This window comes from Kogia breviceps, chromosome 11, assembly GCF_026419965.1.
Source record: "Kogia breviceps isolate mKogBre1 chromosome 11, mKogBre1 haplotype 1, whole genome shotgun sequence".
NCBI lineage: Eukaryota > Metazoa > Chordata > Mammalia > Artiodactyla > Physeteridae > Kogia > Kogia breviceps.
The window spans coordinates 14,263,681-14,286,737 of record NC_081320.1 but is presented as its reverse complement, the minus strand read 5'-3'; the positions used below and the strand labels follow the sequence as shown (position 1 = coordinate 14,286,737).

Below are 23,057 nucleotides of genomic sequence, written 5' to 3'. Positions count from 1 at the left end.
GGGGTACGGGAGGTGGGCTCTGACCTGGTACTTAAGACCACGTGGGAAGTAGCTCATGAAGAGGTCGGACTCATTGCCCTGTACCTCTCGGTGCTGCACAGGCCGCTCCCCAAGCAGGGTGTTGAGGTGCACGGCCAGCACGGCGCAGGCCCCCTGCTCATCCCGGGACGACTGCTGGCCTGGGGCGAGTGGGAGGTGGCAGGGCACGGCTCGTGAGACCCTTGCCAGCCCCGACCCCTGCCCGGGCCAGTCCCCCCACCAGTCCTGCCAGCCCTCTCTTACTTACCTATCCACAGGTGCAGGTGGGAGAGCTCTTCCGGGCCATTGTGCAGCACGAGGTAGGAGTCTCCCGAGAAGAAGACACCCTGGTTCTCAAGGGCCACGGGCACCGGCTTCAGCTTCTCCACCCGCCATATGTGCAGGCCGGGATCCTGCACCGAGGCTGGGAATGGAGAGCCACTGCGGGAGGGGGAAGGGTTGGTGGTGGCCGAGGCCCACAGGTGGTGGAGGAGAGGAGCAGAGAGACCTGGGCAGGCCTGGGGACTGCGGTGTGGGGGTGAGGAGGGGCAGCCCTTGGAAGAGAAGAGGGGAGGGGTGAAGGGAACGGGGTGCATAGCCTACCTCTGGGGGATGGGTGAGTACATGCTGTCTCCGGATCTGGAAAGACAGAAGAAGCCATTATTATTACAAATGTCATGACAACCAGCCTTCACATTGGTCTGGGGAGGTCCTTCCGGGTGGCCAAGTGCTTTCATACTCAATTAATTCATCTCCAAGAGCTCAGGAGGAGATTATCCCTGGCTCCATTATGCGGGCAAAGAAACTCAGGCTCAGAGAGTCTAAGTCCCAAATCACACAGTGACTAGTGAAAACCACTAGGAATCTCTGGCCCTGGGCCGGTGGCTTCCCCTTGCTGTGACCTCTTCTGCTTCCAGACCCCTAACTCTGGGCATTGCATGAGGCTGGGATACATCTCTCTAAGCAATAACTGCTTATATTTGAAAAGTCTAAAGTCAATGACTTAAAATCAATAAACCAAAAACCAAAACAATAGAGAAAATCAATGAAGCTGGTTTTTGGACAAATCAATAAAATTGATGACCCTTTAGACAAACTGATTAAGAAAAGATGCAGGGCTTCCCTCGTGGCGCAGCGGTTGAGAGTCCGCCTATCGATGCAGGGGACACGGGTTCGTGCCCCGGTCCGGGAAGATCCCACATGCCACGGAGCGGCTGGGCCTGTGAGCCATGGCAGCTGAGCCTGTGCTCCGCAACGGGAGAGGCCACAACAGTGAGAGGCCCGCGTACCGCAAAAAAATAAAAAAATAAAATAATAAAATAAAAATAAAAAATGGAAAAAAGAAAAGATGCAAATTTCCAATATAGAAACAAAAGAGATGACCATCACTACAGATTCTACAAGAATTAAAAGGATAGAGAGAATATTACAAACTTTATGCCAATACATTTAACAACTTACACGAAATGGGCAAAGTCCTTGAAGAACACAAATTATGCAAGTTCACTCAAGAAGAAATAGATTACCTGAAGAGTTCTAATATCTATTAAAGAAATTGAAATTGTACTTAAAAACTCCCCCGCCTCCAAAAAATTCCAAGTCCAGATAAATTCGACCAAAAACTTAAGGAAGGCATAAATACCAATTCTACACAAACTCTTTTAGAAAACAAAGAGAGCACTTCCCAACTCATCCCATGCTGCCACCATTTTCCTGATATAACGAAACCAGATAAATATACTATAGAAAAGAAAATTAGACCAAGATCCCTCATGAACACAGGAAAAAAAATTAACAAAATTTTAGCATATGGAGTTCAGAAATACATAAAAAGATAAAACATCATGACTAAATAGGGTTTACTCCAGGAATGCAAAGTTGGTTTAACATCTGAAGATCAATGTAATCCACCCTATTAACAAGCCATATAAACAAACATAAAATCATCTCAGTAGATACAGAAAAGTTATTTAGAAAAATTCTATATCCATTTTTGATTTAAAAAAAAAAAAGCTTTTAGCAAACTATGAATAGAAGGGAACTTCCTTAACCTGATAAAAGGTATCTACCAAAAGCAAACAAAAGAATCTCAGAAAAACAAAAAAACCTACAGCTAACATTAGACTTAGTGCCTTCTCTAATACTAAACTCCCTCCCTAGGGAATTTCCCCCATTCCCAGGCATCAGCTATCACTTTTTTTTTAAAATCAATTTGTACCGGCATATAGTTGCTTTACGATGTTGTGTTAGTAACTACTGTACAGCAAAGTGAATCAGCTATTCATATACACATATCCCCTTTCTTGGATTTCCTTCCCATTTACGTTACCACAGAGCACTGAGTAGAGTTCCCTGTGCTGTACAGTAGGTTCTCATTACTTATCTATTTTTTTTTTTTTACTTATCTATTTTATACATAGTATCAATAGTGTATATATGTCAATCCCAATCTCCCAGTTCATCCCACCCCCCACTTCCCCCTTGGTGTCCATACATTTGTTCTCTACGTCTGTGTCTCAGGTATCACTTCTGTATGCCCAGCTCCCCTCAGATGCCAGGATGATGAATATCATCTTTATTCTGTAGGTCAGTAAGAGCAACCTTTTTGGACAGAAGTTATTTAGGGGGGAAAAAAAAAGAAGTACTAAAGGCAAGCATTTTTTTTTTTTTTTTTTTGCGGTATGCGGGCCTCTCACTGTTGTGGCCTCTCCCGCTGCGGAGCACAGGCTCCGGACGTGCAGGCCCAGCGGCCATGGCTCACGGGCTTAGTTGCTCCGCGGCATGTGGGATCTTCCCGGACCGGGGCACGAACCCGTGTCTCCTGCATCGGCAGGCGGATTCTCAACCACTGCGCCACCAGGGAAGCCCAAGGCAAGCATTTTTAAAGAATACTATCTTTTGGGCTTCCCTGGTGGCACAGTGGTTGAGAGTCCGCCTGCCGATGCAGGGGACACGGGTTCGTGCCCCGGTCCGGGAAGATCACACATGCCGCAGAGTGGCTGGGCCCGTGAGCCATGGCCGCTGAGCCTGCGCATCCGGAGCCTGTGCTCCGCGATGGGAGAGGCCACAGCACTGAGAGGCCCGCGTACCAAAAAAAAAAAAAAAAGAATACTATCTTTTAAAAAATTTCACAAGTGTAAGAGCCGTAGCTTCACTCACTCTCTTTCCTATGTTCCCAGGACTAGCGGGTTTCTTTCTCTGGCTGCAAATGCAGAGCCCACACCAGCAAGCACTGCCACCCAGTTCATGCTGTGCAGCTAGCAGGGAGCCCCAGTGGTGCAAGGGAAGGACCTGGGGGAACTTCAGGGTTAAAAGGCACCATTAGGAGACTCTTGGGGGCTGGGGAAGCAGGAAGGGCAAAGGGCAATCTTCAGGGGATGGACGGGAGAGCAGAGGATGTTGAGTCTGAGTAGGAAACAGAGGGGGAAACAGGAGCAGTGGCCATGGGTGTAAAATACCAGGTGAAAATGACTTTCCTTTTCCTTCCTAACTTAAAACATAGCTGAAGGCATTTTTTTTGGAACCACACTTCCCCAAGGTAGAGGGGAGGCGGTGAGGGGGAGGCTTGGGGGAGGGAACCTTTAATGGTTCTCCATCCCACATAGGGTCACATGCTGTGCCTACATCCCCTGTAACGGACAGCTCAGCCTGTGACTCTGGCCCGAAGTGGTGACGTGGCCACCCCCAAGACCAAGCCAGTGGGGAGAGCTCGTGCACAGAGATGGCAGGAACAAGCGGGCCAACTGTCAGCTGTCTGTTGTTTTCTTTTCTTTCGGCCGTGTCACACGGCAGGCAGGATCTTAGCTCCCCATCCACCGATCGAACCCGCGCCCCTGCCGTGGAAGCGCGGCGTCCTAACCACTGGACTGCCAGGGGATTCCCATATATTTTTTGGTTCTCTGTCCCGACCTGAGAGCTCAGGCCATAACTCAAAAGCAGGCAGCCCACTTGTGGGGCTACAGGCCTCCGAGAACCACTGCAGTGTTTTGGTGACAGGGGTTGGCTGCCTGGCCCTCATCACTTTGGTTTTCCAGCCTGGCCGCCGGTTAGAATTACCCTTGGGATCTTATAAAAACATTGAGGCCCAGGCCCGAAGATTTTGATTCCATGGGTCTGGAGTGAGGATGGGCATCTGCATTTTGAACTATGTTCTAGGTGGTTCTTATGCTGCCAGTTAACTCTATCCAGAACAGCATCTCACACGCGCCTGCACATCAGAGTCAGCTGGGAGCTTTAAAAAAAATCCCAATGCCAAGGCCACTTAAAACCAGACTCTCGGGACTTCCCTGGCGGTGCCGTGGTTAAGAATCCGCCTGCCGATGCAGGGGACACGGGTTCGAGCCCCGGGCCGGGAAGATCCCACGTGCCGCGGAGCAGCTAAGCCCGTGCGCCACAACTGCTGAGCCCGCGTGCCTCAACTACTGAAGCCCGTGCGCCTAGAACCCGGGCTCCGCAACAAGGGAAGCCACCGCAGCGAGAAGCCCGTGCACCGCAACAAAGAGCGGCCCCCGCTTGCCGCAACTAGAGAAAAGCCCGCGCGCAGCAACCAAGACCCAATGCGGCCAAAAGTAAATAAATAAATAACATTGATTCTTTAAAAATAAAACCCAGACTCTCCAGGGTGGAGCCCGGATGTCAGTGTTGGAGAAGCTCCAGATGACTCTGAAGCTGCCCGCCAGCCTCCTGCTCCCAGCTCTGCCCCGCAAGCGCCCACTGCCATCGGCCTGTCACTCCCCTCCCTCCAGCTCCTCTGCCCAAGCCCACAGCTCCTCAGCTTCCTCAGTGTGAACCTCCACCTCACGTCCATCCAAGCCCCACCACCCCTCCGGGCCCACTTCAAGCCGCAGCCATCTGAAGAGGCTTCTAGGACACTGGGTGGCCTCGGCCTTCTCTGGGAGTTCTCCCAGCCGTCTCACCCAGGAGCACACCCTTCATTTCCTGCTCACAGGCTGTCTTGGAGCATGACCTGACAGCTCAACCAGAGCAGGGGACATGCCCGGTACCCCTGCGTTCCTTAAGCAGCCCACGGCAGGGTCTATTCAATTCCATTCAGGGTCTATATTGGGAGCTTGGCACTGGGCAAAATGAGGGTGGAGGGGCACAGAAATAAAGAACAACCCATGCCAAGTCTCAAGGTCTAGCTGATGGGGGCGGTGAAGCAGGAAGCCATCACATGCAAGGGACCGCAGACAAACTTCCCCTACGTGGGGAATGTCTCAGAATCACCGATGTCGGCATTAGAAGGAGCCTTAATACTGAGTTAATCCTACTCCACATCTGCCTCCCAACACGCACCTAAACACGCACAGTGCAGAAATCCCTTTATCCCTCCCCATCCTTTTCTCGAACACTTCCAGTGATGGGGAACCCACCACCTCAAAAGGCAGCTGCTTCTGTACCTCTTATGTTAAAGCCTTTACTTTTTCCCACTCTGCCACAGTGTGCTGAGTTATGGGCCTGGCCATCTCCCCGACTAGACTATAAAGCCCTTTTGAGGAGGAGCCATATCTTGCCTCTTTGGATCGAGCTGGAACCTCACACTGTGCCTGGCACCCTGCAGGCGCTCAGAGAATATATTTGATTAACTGGACTTTCTCCAATTATTAGACCAGATGGAGCCTAAGAGGTAGCACAGGAGGGCTTCCTTGGTGGCGCAGTGGTTAAGAATCTGCCTGCCAATGCAGGGGACACGGGTTTGAGCTCTGGCCCGGGAAGATCCCACATGCCGTGGAGCCGCTAAACCAGTGCACCACAACTACTGAGCCTGAGCTCTAGAGCCTGCGAGCCACAACTACTGAGCCCACGTGCCACAACTACTGAAGCCTGCGCGCCTAGAGCCCGTGCTCCACAACAAGAGAAGCCACCGCAATGAGAAGCCCACGCACCGCAACAAAGAGTAGCCGCCGCTCGCTGCTACTAGAGAAAGCCTGTGCGCTGCAACGAAGACCCAACGCAGCCAAAAAAATAATAAATATAAATAAATAAATTTTAAAAACAAAATAGCACAGGAAATCAACTGGCAGAAGCAGCCCCGGAGGCAGAAAGCAGAGGCTAGGGGTAGGGGCAGGATGTTTGCCCTGCTGGCTATCCCAAGGTCCTAACTCAGGAAGGAGCCAGCCTTTGAGGACACACTGCGAAGTGGGGGGTCAGTTATGCAGACCTCTGCGGCAGTGCTCGCCAGCTGTCAGATGGACAGGTCCTCCCCGCTATCTGTGTCCTCCTCAGATCCCGAGTCCACCGGTTCCCAACAGGTCCCTTCACCGCACAGTCCCGGTTTGCCCTTAGGTGTGAAATGCAACAGCCCCTACCCTTCTCCCCTAGAAAGAGTAAGGGGGGGAGTGTCAGCACTTGAAATGACACCAGCTCCTCCCAGCCTGGAACCTGGACATCTGCAGGAGCTGCTGGGTCCAGAGGCCTCGCCTGGAAACTCCTCGGCCAGTACTCTCTCCCTTGACACCAAGCAGGACTCCTACCCTTTCCCGGCTCCACACCTTTGCCTCCTTCACCCACCCCTACCCTACCCCAGGCAGCTGGCTGGACCGTGGGCTGGGGTCTTCTTGAATTTGCAAAATAATGGACCGTGCCACCGGTGGTTAAGACTCCACGCTTCCACTGCACGGGGCACGGCTTCGATCCCGGTCAGAAAAGAACAATGGACTGTGCCACACAGTTTAAATTCAAATGCGAGGCCTGCCCACCTCCCAGCCATTCCAGCCCACGTATCTACCATCACGCCACCGTCCTGTCTTAGGAACAAGTATCCTCAAAGCTGAATGCACCTCCAGGCTGGCTGAGGGCCTGCAGGTGTCCGGTCATTCAGTGTGGTGGCCTCTGTCAGGAGGTTGGACACCACAAGCCAGGACAAGCACCGGCCCAGGAGTTCCTTATCCGTATGGTGAGCCCCAATCCACCCGTCGCCCGGGCAGTTGAGGCTCCAGTGACTGGAAAGGACGGCAGGTGGGGCACACCAGTCCTGGACAAAGCGGCTTCCAGAAATGTGAGCCTCTGTTTCTGCCCTCGCCTGCCCACCTAAGAGGGTCCCGGCCAGCCCAGCCCATGCCAACCCTCCCTCAGCCTCCCTCCACTTTCACCTCTCCGTGCAGCTCTGCTTCCTCCTACTTCTGCTTTTCAAGTTCTGCTTCCTTCCAGCCAGCATCCTCCCCCCCCCACCCCGCCCCACCGTGTCCTCTCCCTTCCCTCTGCTATCTCCTGATACTCCCACCCATCAGCCCCACCCCTGGGCTCCTTCCCCAGCTGGTGCCGAGGCCCTGTCCTCGGCAGGAAAGGGTAGACTGTGCTGGGTGGGCAGGCAGTCCCTGATGGAGGAGATCGACGTTGGGGGCTGGCAGGGAGTGCGGCCAGGCTGGCTCCTCAGAGACCCCCATAGGGAGGTGGAGGCCCGCGCCAGCTTGGAGCCCCATCACAGGGGCCTCCATCGGCTGCAAGCCAGGGCTGGCAGCTCTGAGTCTGGGACCTGCGAGGGAAACCACAGGAAAGCCAAGACTGCCTACGTTTCCCACTCACCAGCTTGAGGCAGGCACATGTGCCTGGCCCCAGCCTCTGCTGTGTTAGTCACATTTCCTGGGTAGGGTCACTGGCTCTGCACCACTTTTTCCTCCTTCTCGATTTGCCTCTCTCCTTGCCTGAATGCATACATTTGATTTTTTGTTGTTGCTGTTGTTAAAGCTCAGTTCCCGGGGCGTGGCTGAGGCCGGGAAAACATTCTTTGCTGTGTCCCTCGTGCTGGATGCCTCTCAAATCTACCCTTGCTCAGCTTCTCATTCACCAGATGTTGACTGTCACACAGTCTCGGCCCAGGATGCTCTGAGGGACAGCAATAAAAACAAGCATGGTTCTGGCTCAACCCAGGGGCCATCTTGCCTCCATCACATTGTAAGGCCCTGGAGCTAGTCTGGTCCAACTCGCTTGTCCCTGGAGCTAGTCCGGTCCAACTCGCTTCTCTGCTTTCCAGAGGAGGATACGGAGGCCCTGAGAGCACAAGTGACTTGCCTGTGATCACACAGGAAGCAGGAGACAGGGCAGGGGAAGCTTCCACGCCCCCCGGAATCCGTGCAAGAGGATGCAGCGGAGTCCAGAACTCTGGCCCACCTGTCCTGGACACAGATTGATCAACAGGCTAGTTAGAGATAAGGCTCAGCCTTCAGGGTCAGGCCCCGCCCAGGGGGCAGCAGTGGAACCGAATCAATGCATATGTTAGAATTTCTGAACCAGCACAAGATAAGCTGAATGTCTTCTTCAAAGAACACAAACGCTAGCTGGCACCTGAGTGTCTCCATGCCCTTAAAAAGAGGGTCTTGTCCTCATGAGAGCCAGAGGTTGGGCAGATAACTTGGAAGAATGGCAAGAGTTGGACAGTTTGCTTCCTCCTACAAGTGACTTAACTTCCTGGAGCCTCCCTGTGCCCTAACTGTAAAAGGAGCATGAAGACAAAAGTGAAGATTAAATGAAATGGTATAATTAATGAGCAAATTATAGACTCTCAATAAACCTAGATGGCTTTCTCTTGCCAACAAAGAATTTACCACGGGACCCCAGCACCTCCCGAAGCAATGCCCCTTCCCTCTCCCTTCACGGTTTAGCAGAGGGAAGGGATGGAAAGTTAAACCGCAGATCACCTCTCCTCGCCCTGCCCCCACCCGGCCCCAGCGAGGTTCGTCGACTCTGGTCTGCACTGGTGCAAAACCCGGGTGGCTCTAGGGCTCTGGAATCCGCAGGGCACAAGCAAGGGCACACGGATGAATGGGAGTCACTGCTCTCTCTCCACACTGGAGCCTCCGCTGGCTAAAAAGCTGGCCCCATCACCACGGGGTGGGTGCGGGGGGAGATGTTTGCACACTAACAGCGAAACAAAAGAGCAGGTCAGTTTAAAAGAGTCTAGGACTCTCTAGTACCTTGGAACTCTAACAATAACTAACGTTATTAATCACATTATCTGGTAACCTGACTCTAAAAGTTGTTTTTTAACAGACTCATTTTTCCTCCCTCTCCGGGCTCCGCAGCAGGTATATGCTCCATTTGTCCCAAATGGAGGAAAATAAAGCATTTCTTTAGCACTGACTCACCCCCTCCCGCCCCTCCTTACGGGAAACGAGGAGACCTGACTAGACACGCGGCCGAGCCCCTAGCAGAAGAAGGGGAAGCCGGGCGCGCAGAGGAGGGGTCCCGCCACCAGCTGAGCCCCTCCGACCCCTACAGGGGGAGCCCAGGCGCCGGGCGGTCAGACCCCAAGCGCTACTTGCCTGCCTGCGCCCTGCTGCCTTGCTCCGGCCACTGCCTCTGCCGCCCTGCCCTGCCCTCCCCGCTCCCGCCCCCGACGTGAGCGGCTAAAGAGTGAATCAGAGGGAGGGGCCTGAGCTGGCTGGGGGCGCTGCTGAGCCCGCCCCTCGCAAGAGTCGTCTCCCCCGCCCCCCGCCCCCCCCCCCCACCCCGCCATGGGGGAGACGGCTCTGAAACGAACCTAGAAGTGGGGCGGGTATTCGGGAAACTAACAACACACAACCCACTCAACTGTTAGATTTTTGGCCTGGATTAAGCTGTTAACAGCTACTCTTCCTTGAGTGCTTACTACGTACTCAGTGCTTTAAACGCGACCTCGTTCAGTCTTCACAACTATTTGTCATTATGACGCTTAATAGATGAAGTCTCCCGGAGGTTCAGAGAGGGTAGGTAACTTGTCCGGGGTCACACTGCTAGCTCAGTAGCAGAACCACGATTCTAATCTAGGCTGGTCTGGCCTCAAAGCCGGTGCTAGAACTGGAACTCCTCACCCTTCTCGTCGTTTTTTTCTTTTTATTATTCTTTATTTATTTTTTTTTGGCTGCATTGGATCTTCGTTGCTGCACACCGGCTTTCTCTAGTTGTGGTGAGCAGTAGCTGTGGCGAGCAGGGGCTGCTCTTCGTTGCGGTGCACATGCTTCTCATTGCAGTGGCTTCTCTTGTTGTGGAGCACGGGCTCTAGGGGCGTGGGCTTCCCTAGCTGTGGTGCACGGGCTTAGTTGCTCCGCGGCATGTGGGATCTTCCCAGACCAGGGATCAAACCCATGTCCCCTGCATTGGCAGGCGGATTCTTAACCACTGCGCCACCAAGCAAGTCCCACCCTTCTTGTCTTTATTCAGAGGAGAACAGGCCAGCCAGTGTCTGTGCCCAGAGGCTAGGCCTTGCGGAAGTGAGCAGGACAGCAAATGGTCCGCACTTCCATTTTTGCTTCTGAATGGGGAGAGCCCTGCACAGCAGGCAAACCCCGGCAAATGTCAGCTGACAAGAGGCATCAGGATTAGGACATGGCCCCTTGATGCAGTGGTAACAGGACTTTTCCTTTCTTGGGAAGCAGCTTGGAAAATTCCAACCAGCATGACTTCCTCCAAGGCCCACTGATGGGGCCTGGGGTAAGGGAAGCAATTCAAAGCCTGGTTCTACCCCTTTCCATCTGGGCAACACTGAGTGACTATGCTCCATTCCTGAGTAATGCTTAGAAACTGACCCATGTGTTCACCCTCCTCTGACCAACTGGTCACCTACAGACTCAGCCTAAACATTCCTCCTCAAAATGTGCAGTAATCCCTGACTTCCTCCTTAGTCCTCCCTGGGCGCTCTGGGCATCAGGCCACTGGGCCATCTGAGTCTTCAGACTCCGTGGGAAAACTTTTCAGCCCTACCTCGGGAGCAAAGATGGAATTATATCCATAGGCCACCTAGTCAACCCCTGGCCCACTTCTGGACAGCTGAGCCCCACCAAGGCATAGTGTATGCTATGCTATGCTAGGCAGAGCATTTCCATTTTCTGCATTTTTAAGGTAAAATTTACAGTGACAATCACAAATCGTAAGTGTGCATTTGAATGAGTCTTCACATATGCAAACACCCATATAATCCACATCCCTACCAAGATATAAAACACTTCTACCACCTCAGAAGTTTCCCTCACCACCCCTTTCTCTCATCTGCCATGTGTGCCTTCCCCATCACACTGTTAGCTCCTCCAGCCCAGGGACCATATCAGGTCATCCTTGTGACCCCAGCACCCAGCAGAGCATTCAGCAGGTAAGAGACACTCCAAAAAAAAAAATTTTTTTTTTTTTTTTTTTACTGAATTAACAGAGAGCAAAATCCTCAAATTCTAGCAATGCCCTAGCCTCTGTCACCTTGGGAAAGTCACTTAAAACTTCTGAACCACAGGTTCCTCATGTGTGAAGCAAGGACAAGTACCCCAGCCCTCCTACCTTGAGGGATTGTGGGGATCCAATGAGATGACCTATAGGAGCCTCTTTGAAAAGAATAAAGGCCTAGACACGTGCAGGCTGCCATTACCACTATTAATAATAAACTCCTACTTCTAAAACAAACATCTGGCTGAAATAAACCAGGAGAGGAAGGCATTGGAGACTGACTTCCTGGCTTTGGCTACTTGGGCTCTGGCCAAGGTCTGCAGCCGCCCAAGATGGCCAGCTTTCTGGTTCTGTGCCCATAGACCCAGGCTATGGACCGATTTCAGGGGCTAAGAATTTCCTGAAATTGCAAAGGATTCTCCCTGAGTTCCCAACCTGGCTTCTAACTACCCTGTCCTATGGCCCTCTCTGAGCCTGCTTCCCATCTGTAAAATGCAGCACGAATCGGGGTGTCCCTTCTGGCTCCTCTGACTCCAATCCAGAGGGGCAGATCAGGCTGACCTGTTGCATTTCCTCAGCCTGGGCAGGGTGGGGCAGTGGCGAGATGCCAGGGATCTGTTGCAATACCTGAAAATCCCAATATCACAGCTCCCCCAGAATATTCCTTTGAAGGCACTAACTCAGGATGCTGCTAGTCTTTACTTTTCTTTTTTTTTTTTTTTCCGGTACGCGGGCCTCTCACTGTTGTGGCCTCTCCTGCTGCGGAGCACAGGCTCCGGACGTGCAGGCTCAGCGGCCATGGCTCACCGGCCCAGCTGCTCCGCGGCATGTGGGATCTTCGCGGACCGGGGCACGAACCCATGTCCCCTGCATCGGCAGGCGGATTCTCAACCACTGCGCCACCAGGGAAGCCCTCTTTTTTTCTTAATGAATTTATTTTATTTCATTTATTTTTGGCTCCATTGCGTCTTCGTAGCTGTGCGCAGGCTTTCTCTAGTTGCGGCGAGCAGGGGCTGCTCTTTGTTGCAGTGCAAGGGCTTCTCATTGTGGTGGCTTCTCTTGTTGTGGTGCACAGGCTTAGTCGCTCCGCGGCATGTGGGATCTTCCCAGACCACGGCTCGAACCCGTGTCCCCTGCATTGGCAGGCGGAATTTTAACCACTGCGCCACCAGGAGAGCCCACTGCTAGGCTTTAAATTTGATCTGCAGTGAATTTTTCTAGATCATTTCAGCTTCTCTGAGGAAGAGCTGGGGGTCTGGATGGCCATATTTTCTGAATAAAGCTCATGATTAGAAAGTTCCTTTTCAATCACTGCTGGGTGCTCAGAGGCGTCCTGGACGGTGACACCCCAGAATTCCTTGGTGACCTGTTTGGAAAATAGGACTGTCCAGTACAGCATGAATGAGCGGGCCAGGAGAAGCTCTGGTGGAACATTGTGGTGGCGGGGAGAGTACCGAGTGACTGGGGCAGGAGAGACTGGTCCCCAGGGAGGACATGAGAGGACAGGTTTACCCCCTCAAGGCCAGGGTCACATTGGGTCCTCAGGCCATTGTAAGTTCATGATAAGAGCTAACACTCTTGAGTGTTGGCACTATATGCCAGGCACTGTCCTTCATATGATTTTCTCATTTAATCCTCCCATTTGCCCTCTAAAGTAGATCCTCTTATTATCCTCATTTTACAGATGAGAAAATGGAGGCCAAGTGGGGTCAAAATAACATGCTCCGGGACTCCCTTAGTAAATGCAGAGCAAGGTGGTAGGACCCCCGGCCTCCCCTCCCAACTATCACTGCACATCACTGCTCTCCCTCCTCCTCTTCCCAAGGCCCATCCTGCTCTCGGCATTGGATGCTAGTGCCAGCTCTGAGTCCTTCACACATAAGGGGCTACCCCCGCTCATCCTCTAGATACTGGGATTTAAAATTTTTTTTTAAAAAAAGTTGTATTTATAAAAATAGTCCAGAATACTGATACATGCTACCACCTGAATTTTTAAAATACCATGCTAAGTGAAAGAAGCCAGACACAAAAGACCACACATCATATGATTTCATTTCTATGAAATGTCCAGAATAGGCAAATCTGTAGAAACAGGATGTAGATTAGTGGTTGCCTAGGGTCTGAGGGGATGAGGACTTTAGGGGGTGACTGCTAATCAGTACAGGTTTCTTTTGGGGGTGATGAAAATGTTCTCAAATTAGTTTGTGGTGACAATTGCACAACTGAGAATATAGTAAAAAACACTGAACTGCACATTCAATAAGGCTGTCAACAAATGAAAGGGCTCTGTAACCTATAAATGGTTAAGGCCTGGCTCGACCCATTTGCACCCCACTTAAAAAAACTGCATAGAGAGGTTCCACGTACCTACGACCCAGCTTCTCCTAATGGGACATCTTACTTAACTACGTAAGTGTAACTTCCCCTTTAAAGTGTGGCTCCTGAAGGCCCAGCACCTTTTCTCCAGTGCTTCAGAGTTCAGATAACACCTCACCCATGCCCAGGGCTTTACAGTCTACAAAACACCCCCTCCACACACAGCCCCCATCCCCCAACTTGATCCTCAAAGCAAACCCGTGGGCCAGTGTCGCCCCATTTCTTGGTTTTCGTGGTCAGAAGAGTCCTCTTCCCTCCCTGGCCTCCTTCTGTAGGGTTACTAAGTTTGACAAATAAAAATGTTATCTGTCAGCTCTATAGGGTAATCACCTCTAATATGTCCAGCCAGTCCTGGGCGGGTCTGGTCATCATTTTGAGACACCATTGATCGCAGACTCTTAAGAACTGGAAGGGTCCTGGACTGTCGCCTAGTCCAGCCTTGCCCAGCAGGCCTGGGCTGGGCCTCCCAGGTCAAATCCTCACTCTGGCTTTCCCCACCTTCCTACCAGGCCAGAGCGCGCCCATCTTCGTGCCTCAGTTTAGCATCTAGCGTCTTGTCCTCCAGGCACCGGCATATACTTCGCGGGGGCAGCGGACCAGGGGAAGGGCCCGAGGGAGCTCGGCTGCAGTTGCGACACCGCGCCATACCTACTGTCCAGATCCAGGGCACGCGGGAAAAAGCAGGAATAAGGATGGTACCACGCCGGGCCCAGGTGGGCACCGCCCCCAACCTGCGGCCCCACCCAGGTCCAAACTACAAATCCCAGCAAGAGTGGGCCGAGGGGCGGGACCTCGGGAGCGGTGGCCGGCGATCCCTGCGCCAAGCCCGGGACCAGTGGGCCCTCGGGGGAGAGGTCAGGAGGACAGAGACGCCACAGCGGACCCAGAAACACACTCACAGACACACAAACACACAGACACAAACGCGCGCACGGAAGCGTTGGTCCCTCCCCCACGAACTACAGATCCCAGCAGGCAGTGGGGGGGCGGGGCCTCGGGGAGGGTGGCGCTCACGACCGGAAGCCAGCGTCTGGCGAGGTGGGCTTACCAGTGCGGGGTGTGGGCTCCCCTGCCGTGGGGAAGAGGGCCTTTCTCTCCCTGCAGCCTGGCTCCCCGCCCCCGCACACACTGCTCCACGGTGGGGTCGCCGGCCCGAGCTCTTCTCAGCGATCCAGAGCCCCTCCTTCCCTACCAGGCTGGGACTGCCGGGGAAGGGGATGGCCAGTGGGCGCTTGGGCCAGCTGCCTTGGAGGGACGCAGAGTCTGCCTCCTTGACCCTCTCCTCCATCGCCTGGAGCGAACAACCTTTTCCTGGAGCGAGGAGCAGCCCGGACCTTGAGGCAGGACTAAGCCTGTTGGGGTCTCTTTGTGGCCTGCAGGTCTCCTGGAGAAGCCCAGGGAAGGCCAAGGTCCTTCGAGTTCTGGGGTATAGGTCAGGATGCTCGGTCCACGCTGTCTGACCGCTCTCAGCGCCCTGCGCCCAGGCATCAGCTTTATATGGCAGAGCCAGATAACAATGAGGGGCTGCCAGGAAGTAATAACCAGGGCACTCTCAATTCAGTATGGTCGCTCTCAAAGTGCTCACACCTCAGCGTCAAGCGCCAGAACTCTTGTCCTAACTTCCTGGGTCGCGTAAGTATCCACTGAGACACTACAGCAGGGACTTACCCAAGCCCTTCAGTGCCAGTCAGGAGCTCAAGGGTCCAGCCTGTCTGGTGGGATGAACAGTGCTGAGGCCCCACTTCATCCACCTTCCGGGGCCAAGGCAGTCTCTCTCCTGAAGCCTCTTCTCAGCTGATTTCTGGCTCCCAAGTGAGGATTCAGGTTACACCTGTATCGAGAGCAGTGACACCACAGTGGCCAGCGACACATTGGACTTTCTGTCTCCAGCCCCATTTTCAGAGTTTACACTTTCTGATCTGGCCATATACTGCTGTGACCCTGATCATCAAGGTAGATAGGAAAATACTTAGTTTATGAAGATACAGCCACGACCCTGTAATGTCAGTGAGAGTTTATTCTTCTGTAGTTGGGTGGAGGCCAGCTGCTTCCTAGACATATTCCTAAATGTAATCTTGGAAAGATTAGAAACAACTCTAGAAAGGATATTCAAAGTAGAGTGCCCAGATTCCCTTTGGTAACTGGAGTAGGAGTCATATGTACTGGTTAGGTGGTCTCTAAGCACGTCCATTGCTGCCTGGGAAGTTCTCAAAGGCTTGGTTTTCCAAGGATTTCTGTTAAGACCGAAAACAGTGGGGAAGGGTGGTTGGGGGGATAGATTGGGAGATTGGGATTGACATGTACACACTGGTGTAGATTGGGAGATTGGGATTGACATGTACACACTGGTATATATAAAATAGATAACCAACAGGGACCTACTGTAGAGCACAGGGAACTCTGCTCTGTAGTCTGTAATAAACTAAATAGGAAAAGAATTTGAAAAGGAACAGATACATGTATATGTATAACCGAACCACTTTGCTGTACCTGAAATTAATACATTGTTAATCAACTATACTCCAATATTAAATTAAAATTTTTAAAAAGATTGAAAGCATTTTTACCCCTTTCCTGTTTGCCCATTTCTGCTCCTTAAAAGAACCTAATTACAGGAGTGAGTTCACTAAGCAGTTGACACTAACTCCTGACTTATGCTCTAACCTATTGAGTCTTTTCCTAGATAAAAAGCAGTAAGAATCAAGAATTAAGCAGTTAAAAAATGACTAACTGTCTATCTGCAATTGCCCCCTTAGCAAGCCTGCAGGCAGATCGTGCAGGCAAGATTACACCTGAAGAGTCAGCCAGGCTGCACTCAATGGAGAATGATGCAGAACCCAACCTCCTGCCTTGATGATTCACTGACATTCTTCCCCCTCATTTTTCCTGTTAAAAGCTGTCATGGCTGAGCAGAATCTTTGGAGTTGGTCTCTGGATACGAGTCTACTTTCTCCCCAGATTGCCCACTCTTCTGGTTAAAGCATCTTTCCTTTCTATGGACAGTTGCCTCTCAAATTATTGGCTTCTGAATAGGGAGCAGCCAAACCTGGGTTCAGTAACTAGACAACCAGCTTTTTGTTAAGTAGCCCCTCTGCTCCTAGAGAGGAGAGATAGTTACCATAGAAACTTGGAGACAGCCCTTGCCCCATCAGTGCACTTTTTATAAGAGCCCATTCTCCCCTGCATTCCAGGACTTAGCACCAGACTCTTGAATCAGTAAGAGCCTGTGTGACTTGCCCAAGGTTATGCCAAAGCCATTTAATGCCTGTCCCTGCTTGAAGATCCAGCCAGCAGGGTGCAGTTAAAGTAACAGGGCAGTGTTATGAAGTCATGACAGGAAATGTGTCTAAGGGTAAGGTGCACCAAAAGTTGGGTTCTTTCCCCCTCAGGGCCTTGGGATCGACTCAGGAACATACATATTTCTATACTTGAAAGTACCTGTACCTATACTGGTTACACATCCTGAGGCAACAGCAAGATTCCCATTTTGGCAGAGATAGCCTTAGCCAGTGAATGTTTTCAATACAAGTTCGTTTAAACTGGCATTTAAAAACCAGAAACAAATTCATTGTTTTAGTAATACCTTCCACCTATAGTGGAATTATAGTTGAAGTTATCTTTAAGGTTTTGAATACTGTCTGTACATATTTTTCGAATCTTCGCATTTGTGTAGGACTTCACAGATTTCTGCTGATTTTTTTCTTGGCACCGACAACTGGATGAAGCCCTTGTCGGTGGTCCTGCAGGCCACACCCGTTCCTCTGGCAGCCAGTCTAGGGGGTGAGGGACAGGCCACCACGCTTCTTCTCACCACCAGGGGCCGCCCTTTGCGGTGGAACAACCGCTCAGGTCCGGAGAGCGGCAGGGACGACAGGGCGGGAGGCACTGAGGGCTTCGGTCTTGTGTACATGATTAGATGGCTCTGGCCCAAGGCCCAGCATCCATCTCTGCTCTGGTCTCAGCTTTTCCGTTGGTAACGGTGGGGAGGGTGATCTCAGGGCTCTCCACATCTATCAAGGAAGGATGTGCAGATGAAGACACATCCGTGAGTGGCAGCGCCAGGTCTCTCCTAGGGGAAAGGTAGAAGGCAGGCCAGTTGTCCATACTCTTTCTGAAAGGAACAAGGAAGCAACGGCAACAGGAGATGCCTGGCTCTCCGGATATGAGCCGAAGAAGGAAGAAGCCTAAGCAGGGCCACACTACATCTGGCCAAGGCCAGGGCGGGGGTTGTGTGGAGTGCAGGGAGAGTGGGGGCGGAGAATAGATGCCCCCGCGCGTCCACTCATTAAGGTAAATAGAGGAAAGGATCCAGTAGAGTGAGGGCAAGGTCAAAGGTACCCAGAGAAGAGTCCTTGGTAACCATTTGCAATTAGAGAAGCAGATCAACAGGGAAAGGGCCTCAGGACACTGTGCTCAGCCTAGGCACGGTGGTTAGCGTCCAGAGGCAGGAAAGGAGCAAGCCATGGGCCTTTCAGGGGAGAGGGACCGAGGCTGTTTGGCGGGAGGCGGGGTCTCTGAGCAGGCGGTGAAGAGTGAGTAAGGTTTGAATGTGCAGCTACAGCGAATATTTTTTGAGAGCCTGTTCTGTGCCAAGCTGTGGGCCGGGCACTTGGGATTTGGCAGTGAACTGGACAGACACAGTTGCTACCCATTGAGAGCTCTTACAGCTGAGTGGGAGTCCACAGTCTAGCCCTGAAATGTACCCATAGATTTAATTACGGTGGGAGCCCAGAGAGTGTGTCGGGGACAGACTGCCATGGTCTGGGACCCCTGCTGAGGGTGACTTCAGCTATGGCCCTAAGGAAGAGGGAGGCAAGGGGCGGGAGTGTTCCTGCAGAAGAAAGGCAAGTGCACAGCCCCCAGCTAAGGAGACTGTTTGAGACTAGAAAGAGATGAACAGAGCCAGGTACTATTATAAGTGTTTGCAGCCATCCTGCCCCCATCTTACCCAGGCTTCCTGTTGCTGGGACACCTGTTGGGTTCTCCCAAGGGCAGAATCTCAGCAGTGGGCTAATGCATCAAGTTTAAAGACACCTAAAGGAGCTCTGGTGATCTGCAAGATAAGGAGTTGAGGTAGAGGAAGAGGGCTGGGGTCTGGGGTGGGGGACAAGGTGCTTGCACCATCTGTGAAGATTGCCAGTTGTAGAGTCGATGAGAGTAAACACCCATGTTCCCCACGAGCTAAAGGCTGAGTGTGATTCTAAAGATGTCCTAGGAGTCGCATCTTCTCAGAATGTTTCCCTTAGAGCAGCGTTTCTCAAACTTGACTGATCATAAGCTTGATCTAGGATGCTCGTTTAAAGTAATATAGATTCCGGCTTCCCTCCTGGAACATCCCATTCTTAAGCTCTCAGGGAAGGTCTGGGAGTCCAAGACTTTTAACAAGCCCTCCAGTTGATTCTTGTGATCATGCAAGCTGGGGAGCACTGCTCTAGAGAGCTGTTTGTTTTCTTAGGGTGGGTTTAGACTACGTAGGGCCTGAAAACGATGGCCTGTTCTTACTGGAGATCAGCAGCTGAGATCTGGAAAATGTGGAGAATCCCTGTGTGCTATGGAAGGACCATAAAGCTGGCGCTCAGGTGCTGCCAGACAATGGGGCATTGGAACCTTTGAAATGTGAGTTTCCATTTCTAGGAATTCATCCCGAGGGAATAGCTATGATTGTACAGAAGACAGTCCTGTGCCAAAGATGGAGAAAGAGGTTGTCCAAATCTGCCTGCACCATCAGCAGGAAGCACGGCGCTACAGGGCTGGCTGCGGTGACACAAAGCTGCGAGGCAGCCTCCTTCCACCCCCTTCTCCCTGATCTGCCCAGACCAGTGCCCCGACCCAGAAGGCATGGATTCCACCCTCTGCCTGGGGCTCTTTCCCTCACCCAGGCCCTGGCATTTGCCTATGCAAAGCCCTGAACGGAAGGAGGAGGTAGCTGAGGCAAGGGCAGTCTGGACCGGGAAACCCACTCAGTTTGGAGTTTGCAGCAGGAGGGTGTCTAGAGCATCTTGCTGACTTTGACAGCAGGTCCCCTCGGTGAGGGAAGTTGCCCCCTGCCTTATGGCCCAAATGTGGAACAAAGGTCAGGTGGGGAGTGGAGGTCAGGAGGAGACTCTTGTCCCTGACTCCAAGCCTGGATTCTTTCTTTGATTTACTTTGCACAGTTTTTGCCATGACACCAAATGGGCCCCCCTTAAGCCACCCCAGTGACTTTTCATAGCTTCTTTTTTTCTTTTTCTAAAATAAATTTATTTATTTATTTTTGGCTGTATTGGGTCTTCTTTGCGGTGCGCGGGCTTCTCTTGTTGCGGAGCATGGGCTCTAGGCGCGCAGGCTTCAGCAGTTGTGACACGCGGGCTCAGTAGTTGTGGCTCGCAGGTTCTAGAGCACAGGCTTAGTAGCTGTGGCACACGGGCTTTGTTGCTCCGCGGCATGTGGGATCTTCCCGGACCAGGGCTCGAACCCGTGTTCCCTGCATTGGCAGGTGGATTCTTAACCACTTTGCCACCAGGGAAGTCCCCATAGCTTCTTTTTTATTGAAATATAGTTGATTTACAATATTGTGTTAGTTTCAGGTGTACAGCAAAGTGATTTGGCCATATATATGTGTGTGTATGTATGTATGTATATATATTTTGGGGGGGGGATTCTTTTCCATTATAGTTTATTACAAGATATTGAATATAGTTCCTTGTGCTATACAGTAAATCCTTGTTGTTTCTCTTATATATGGTAGTGTGTATATGTTAATCCCATACTCCCAATTTATCCCTCTCCCCTCTTTCCCTTTTGGTAATCATAAGTTTGTTTTCTGTGTCTGTGACTCTGTTTCTGTTTTGTAAATAAGTTCATTTGTACTATTTTTAATTTTTATGTATTTATTTAAAGATTTGTTTCTGTTTCTGTTTTTGGCCATGCCACATTGAACCCAGGCCACAGCAGTGAAAGCCTGGAATCCTAACCACTAGGCCACCAGGGAACTCCCAATTTGTACTCTTTTTTAGATTCCACATATAAGTGACATTATATGATATTTGTCTTTCTCTGTCTGACTTACTTCACTTAGTATGATCATCTCTAGGTCCATCCACGTTGCTGTAAATGGCATTTTTTTGTTTTGTTTTGTTTTTCTGGCTGAGTTCATAGCTTCTTAAGTGTCCTTTTGCCTGCAGGTCTCAGGAATCATGTGGCCTTTGAAGTCTGTGGCCAGCTCCAACCCTGGACTCTCTCCCCAGTTCCCCCAGCCCCATGGCCTCCAAAGATGCAAGTTCACGGCCTTCATTTTTCCTTTGTGCCAACAGCCAGGACATCACCAAAATGATAACCACAGGAAAGTTACAGTGTCCTAGAAGGAGCTTATATTCATGATCCTCTTCTGTGTTCCCTCATTCCCTGGTCTAAACAGAGTCAGACACCAGGCCCTGCCCTTTCTTTTTGTCTCAACACTTCTCAGAAGTCAGAGTTCCAAAATTCACTGGGGTAACAGAGCACCGGGAAGTTATGGGCTCCCTAAGGACACCAGTGATCACCGATGTTTCTAATTCCATCACAGGAAAGGAAGGTCAGGACCCAATCCTAGATGAAGTACAGGATCCTCAGTGGTTAGTGCAGAGGCTGTGGGTTGTGCAAACCTTGGATTGAATTCCACCTCCAACACTTACTAATTGTATGACCTTGGGAAAGTCACTCCATTTCTCAGAGTCTCAGTGCTCTGGACTGAATTGTGTCTCCCTCCAAAGTCATATGTTGAAGCCCTAGCCCCCAGTGTGACTATATTTGGAGATGGGGCCTTAAGGAAGGTAATTAAGGTTAAATGAAGTCATAAGGGTGGGACCCTGATTCAATAGGATTGGTGTCCTTATTAGAAGAGATCAGAAATCTCTCTGTCTCCAGAGTTCTCTCTCTCCCTGTCTGCACAGAAGAAAGGCCATATGAGGACACAGCAAGAAGCTGACCATCTGCAAGCCAGCAAGAGAGCTCTCGCCAGAAACCAGCCCCAACAGCACCTTGATTTTGGACTTCTGGCCTCCAGAGCCGTGAGAAAATAAATTTCTGTTGTTTAAGCCACCCAGCCTGTGGTACTCTGTGATGGCAGCCCGAGCTGACTAATACACTCATTCTCCTCATCTGCAAAGCAGGGATAAAATTAGGACCTGCATCATGAAGCTATTGTGAGAATCCAGTGAGGAAATTCACGTGTAATGCCTGCCTGTTTAACTTTCCTACAGCACCTTCGGCACCTGGAACAGTGCCTGGTGTATAGTAGATGTTCAGTAACTACCTACTGACTGAATAACTACATCCACCAAGAAAGGAAGCTGTCAAACTAAATATATAAGTGTGTATTTCTGTGCTTCTCACTAACCTCCATCTCCTTGATCATTGATCATCACTCACCAGCAAATGACAGCAGGCCCAAAGGATTTAAGGAAAGCGTCTGCAGGGATGGGCTCCGGTTTTTAATCGGATCTGCCATTAATACCCTGTCTTCTGTGAGCGGGGAAAGGGCTTGGTCTGGCCGATCCTGAGTAGAGTCTGAGTCTCTGGGAGGAGGCGACATTGAGCAGGAAGCTTTCGGGCCCTTGGTCCAGCCTTGCGGGCCTGGGCATTGAGGAGGGAGCTCTTCCTCCCGTGGGGCACAGGGGGCAGGAGATGCAGCTGTGGGGTGCTGCGGTGGGGGAGCTAGGGCTGGGCCCTGGGAGCGGCATGCCCGAAGTTGGTCTGGGGCTGGAGGCCACAGCAGGCCCACCTTCCTGGTGCTTACACGATGCAAATGACGGGAACAATAGGGCCCCTGTCTCCAGGCCGTTTGTGGCAGAACCTGGACCCTGGCGAGGCATAGCTCCTTTACCTTGGCCATGGTGAGACTTGGTTCTGGGGCAGCCCCAGGTGCACAGACCTGCCCACCCCTGGGGCCCAGGACTCCGGGCAGGGAGAGACATCCCACCTGAACTGACCACCTCCTTATTCTCCTCCCTGACTACTCCTTCTAGGACAAGCTCAGCAAGAGCAAGGCCAGGTGAGTCCTTGGGCTCCTCTCTTTCCTCTGCCCTCCTCTCTTGTTTCCACCTCGCTGTCCCTTTCCTGGGCACAGGCATCCTTAGAGCGGTGCTGGTTCTGCCTGGGCCTTCCATGCCCAGTGAGACCATTCATGCGCCTCCACCCCCTGGGAACACTAGGGCTCCCCCACTGCCAGCTTCCCACAGGCACTAGCTCTGCCCCCAGACTCTTCCTCCTGCTGCCCTGGTCCCAGGCTGCCGTCACACAACGCCAGGGGACGCCATTCACGCCGTCATGGATGTGAATGTCTCAGGGTTGTGCATGGTCTGCATGACACAAACGCGGGGCCCCTTGGGCAGAGCTGACTGGAGTCTGGTTGCAGGTTGGGGCCACACCTTCCACCCCCAAGATGTGCAGGTAAGTGACCAAGCCCCAGATGCGTAGGAGCCCCTGCAAGTCGAGTCTCCCCCTGAGGACTCCGGACACCTCCTGCCCATTATAGTCGGGTGCTGCTAAGTCACTGGGGCCTAGCTCTTCCACCTGAC

General features: G+C 51.8%; 1 protein-coding gene and 1 long non-coding RNA gene across 10 annotated transcripts in view; one reads left to right on the top strand and one right to left on the bottom strand.

Moving 5' to 3' along the window:
• Positions 1 to 23,057, bottom strand: part of CAPG (capping actin protein, gelsolin like) — a 116,523-nt gene that overhangs the window by 6,595 nt on the left and 86,871 nt on the right. For 4 of the 9 annotated variants that reach the window (XM_059079575.2, XM_067007301.1, XM_067007303.1 and 1 more), the window contains 4 exons: positions 15,190 to 15,352; positions 622 to 657; positions 287 to 459; positions 25 to 179 (listed from right to left, as the gene is read on the bottom strand). In XM_059079575.2, coding sequence (XP_058935558.1) covers positions 25 to 179; positions 287 to 459; positions 622 to 644 — 351 coding nt within the window. In that variant the 5' untranslated portion in view covers positions 645 to 657; positions 15,190 to 15,352. Of the gene's footprint in view, positions 1 to 24; positions 180 to 286; positions 460 to 621; positions 658 to 2,512; positions 2,599 to 7,109; positions 9,366 to 15,189; positions 15,353 to 23,057 lie in introns of those variants that run through there. The other 5 variants (XM_059079574.2, XM_059079576.2, XM_067007306.1 and 2 more) reach the window with 5 other exon arrangements.
• Positions 21,034 to 21,583, top strand: LOC136792129 (uncharacterized). Its single transcript, XR_010835386.1, has 2 exons — positions 21,034 to 21,073; positions 21,432 to 21,583. It is a non-coding gene; the product is annotated as an uncharacterized lncRNA (long non-coding RNA).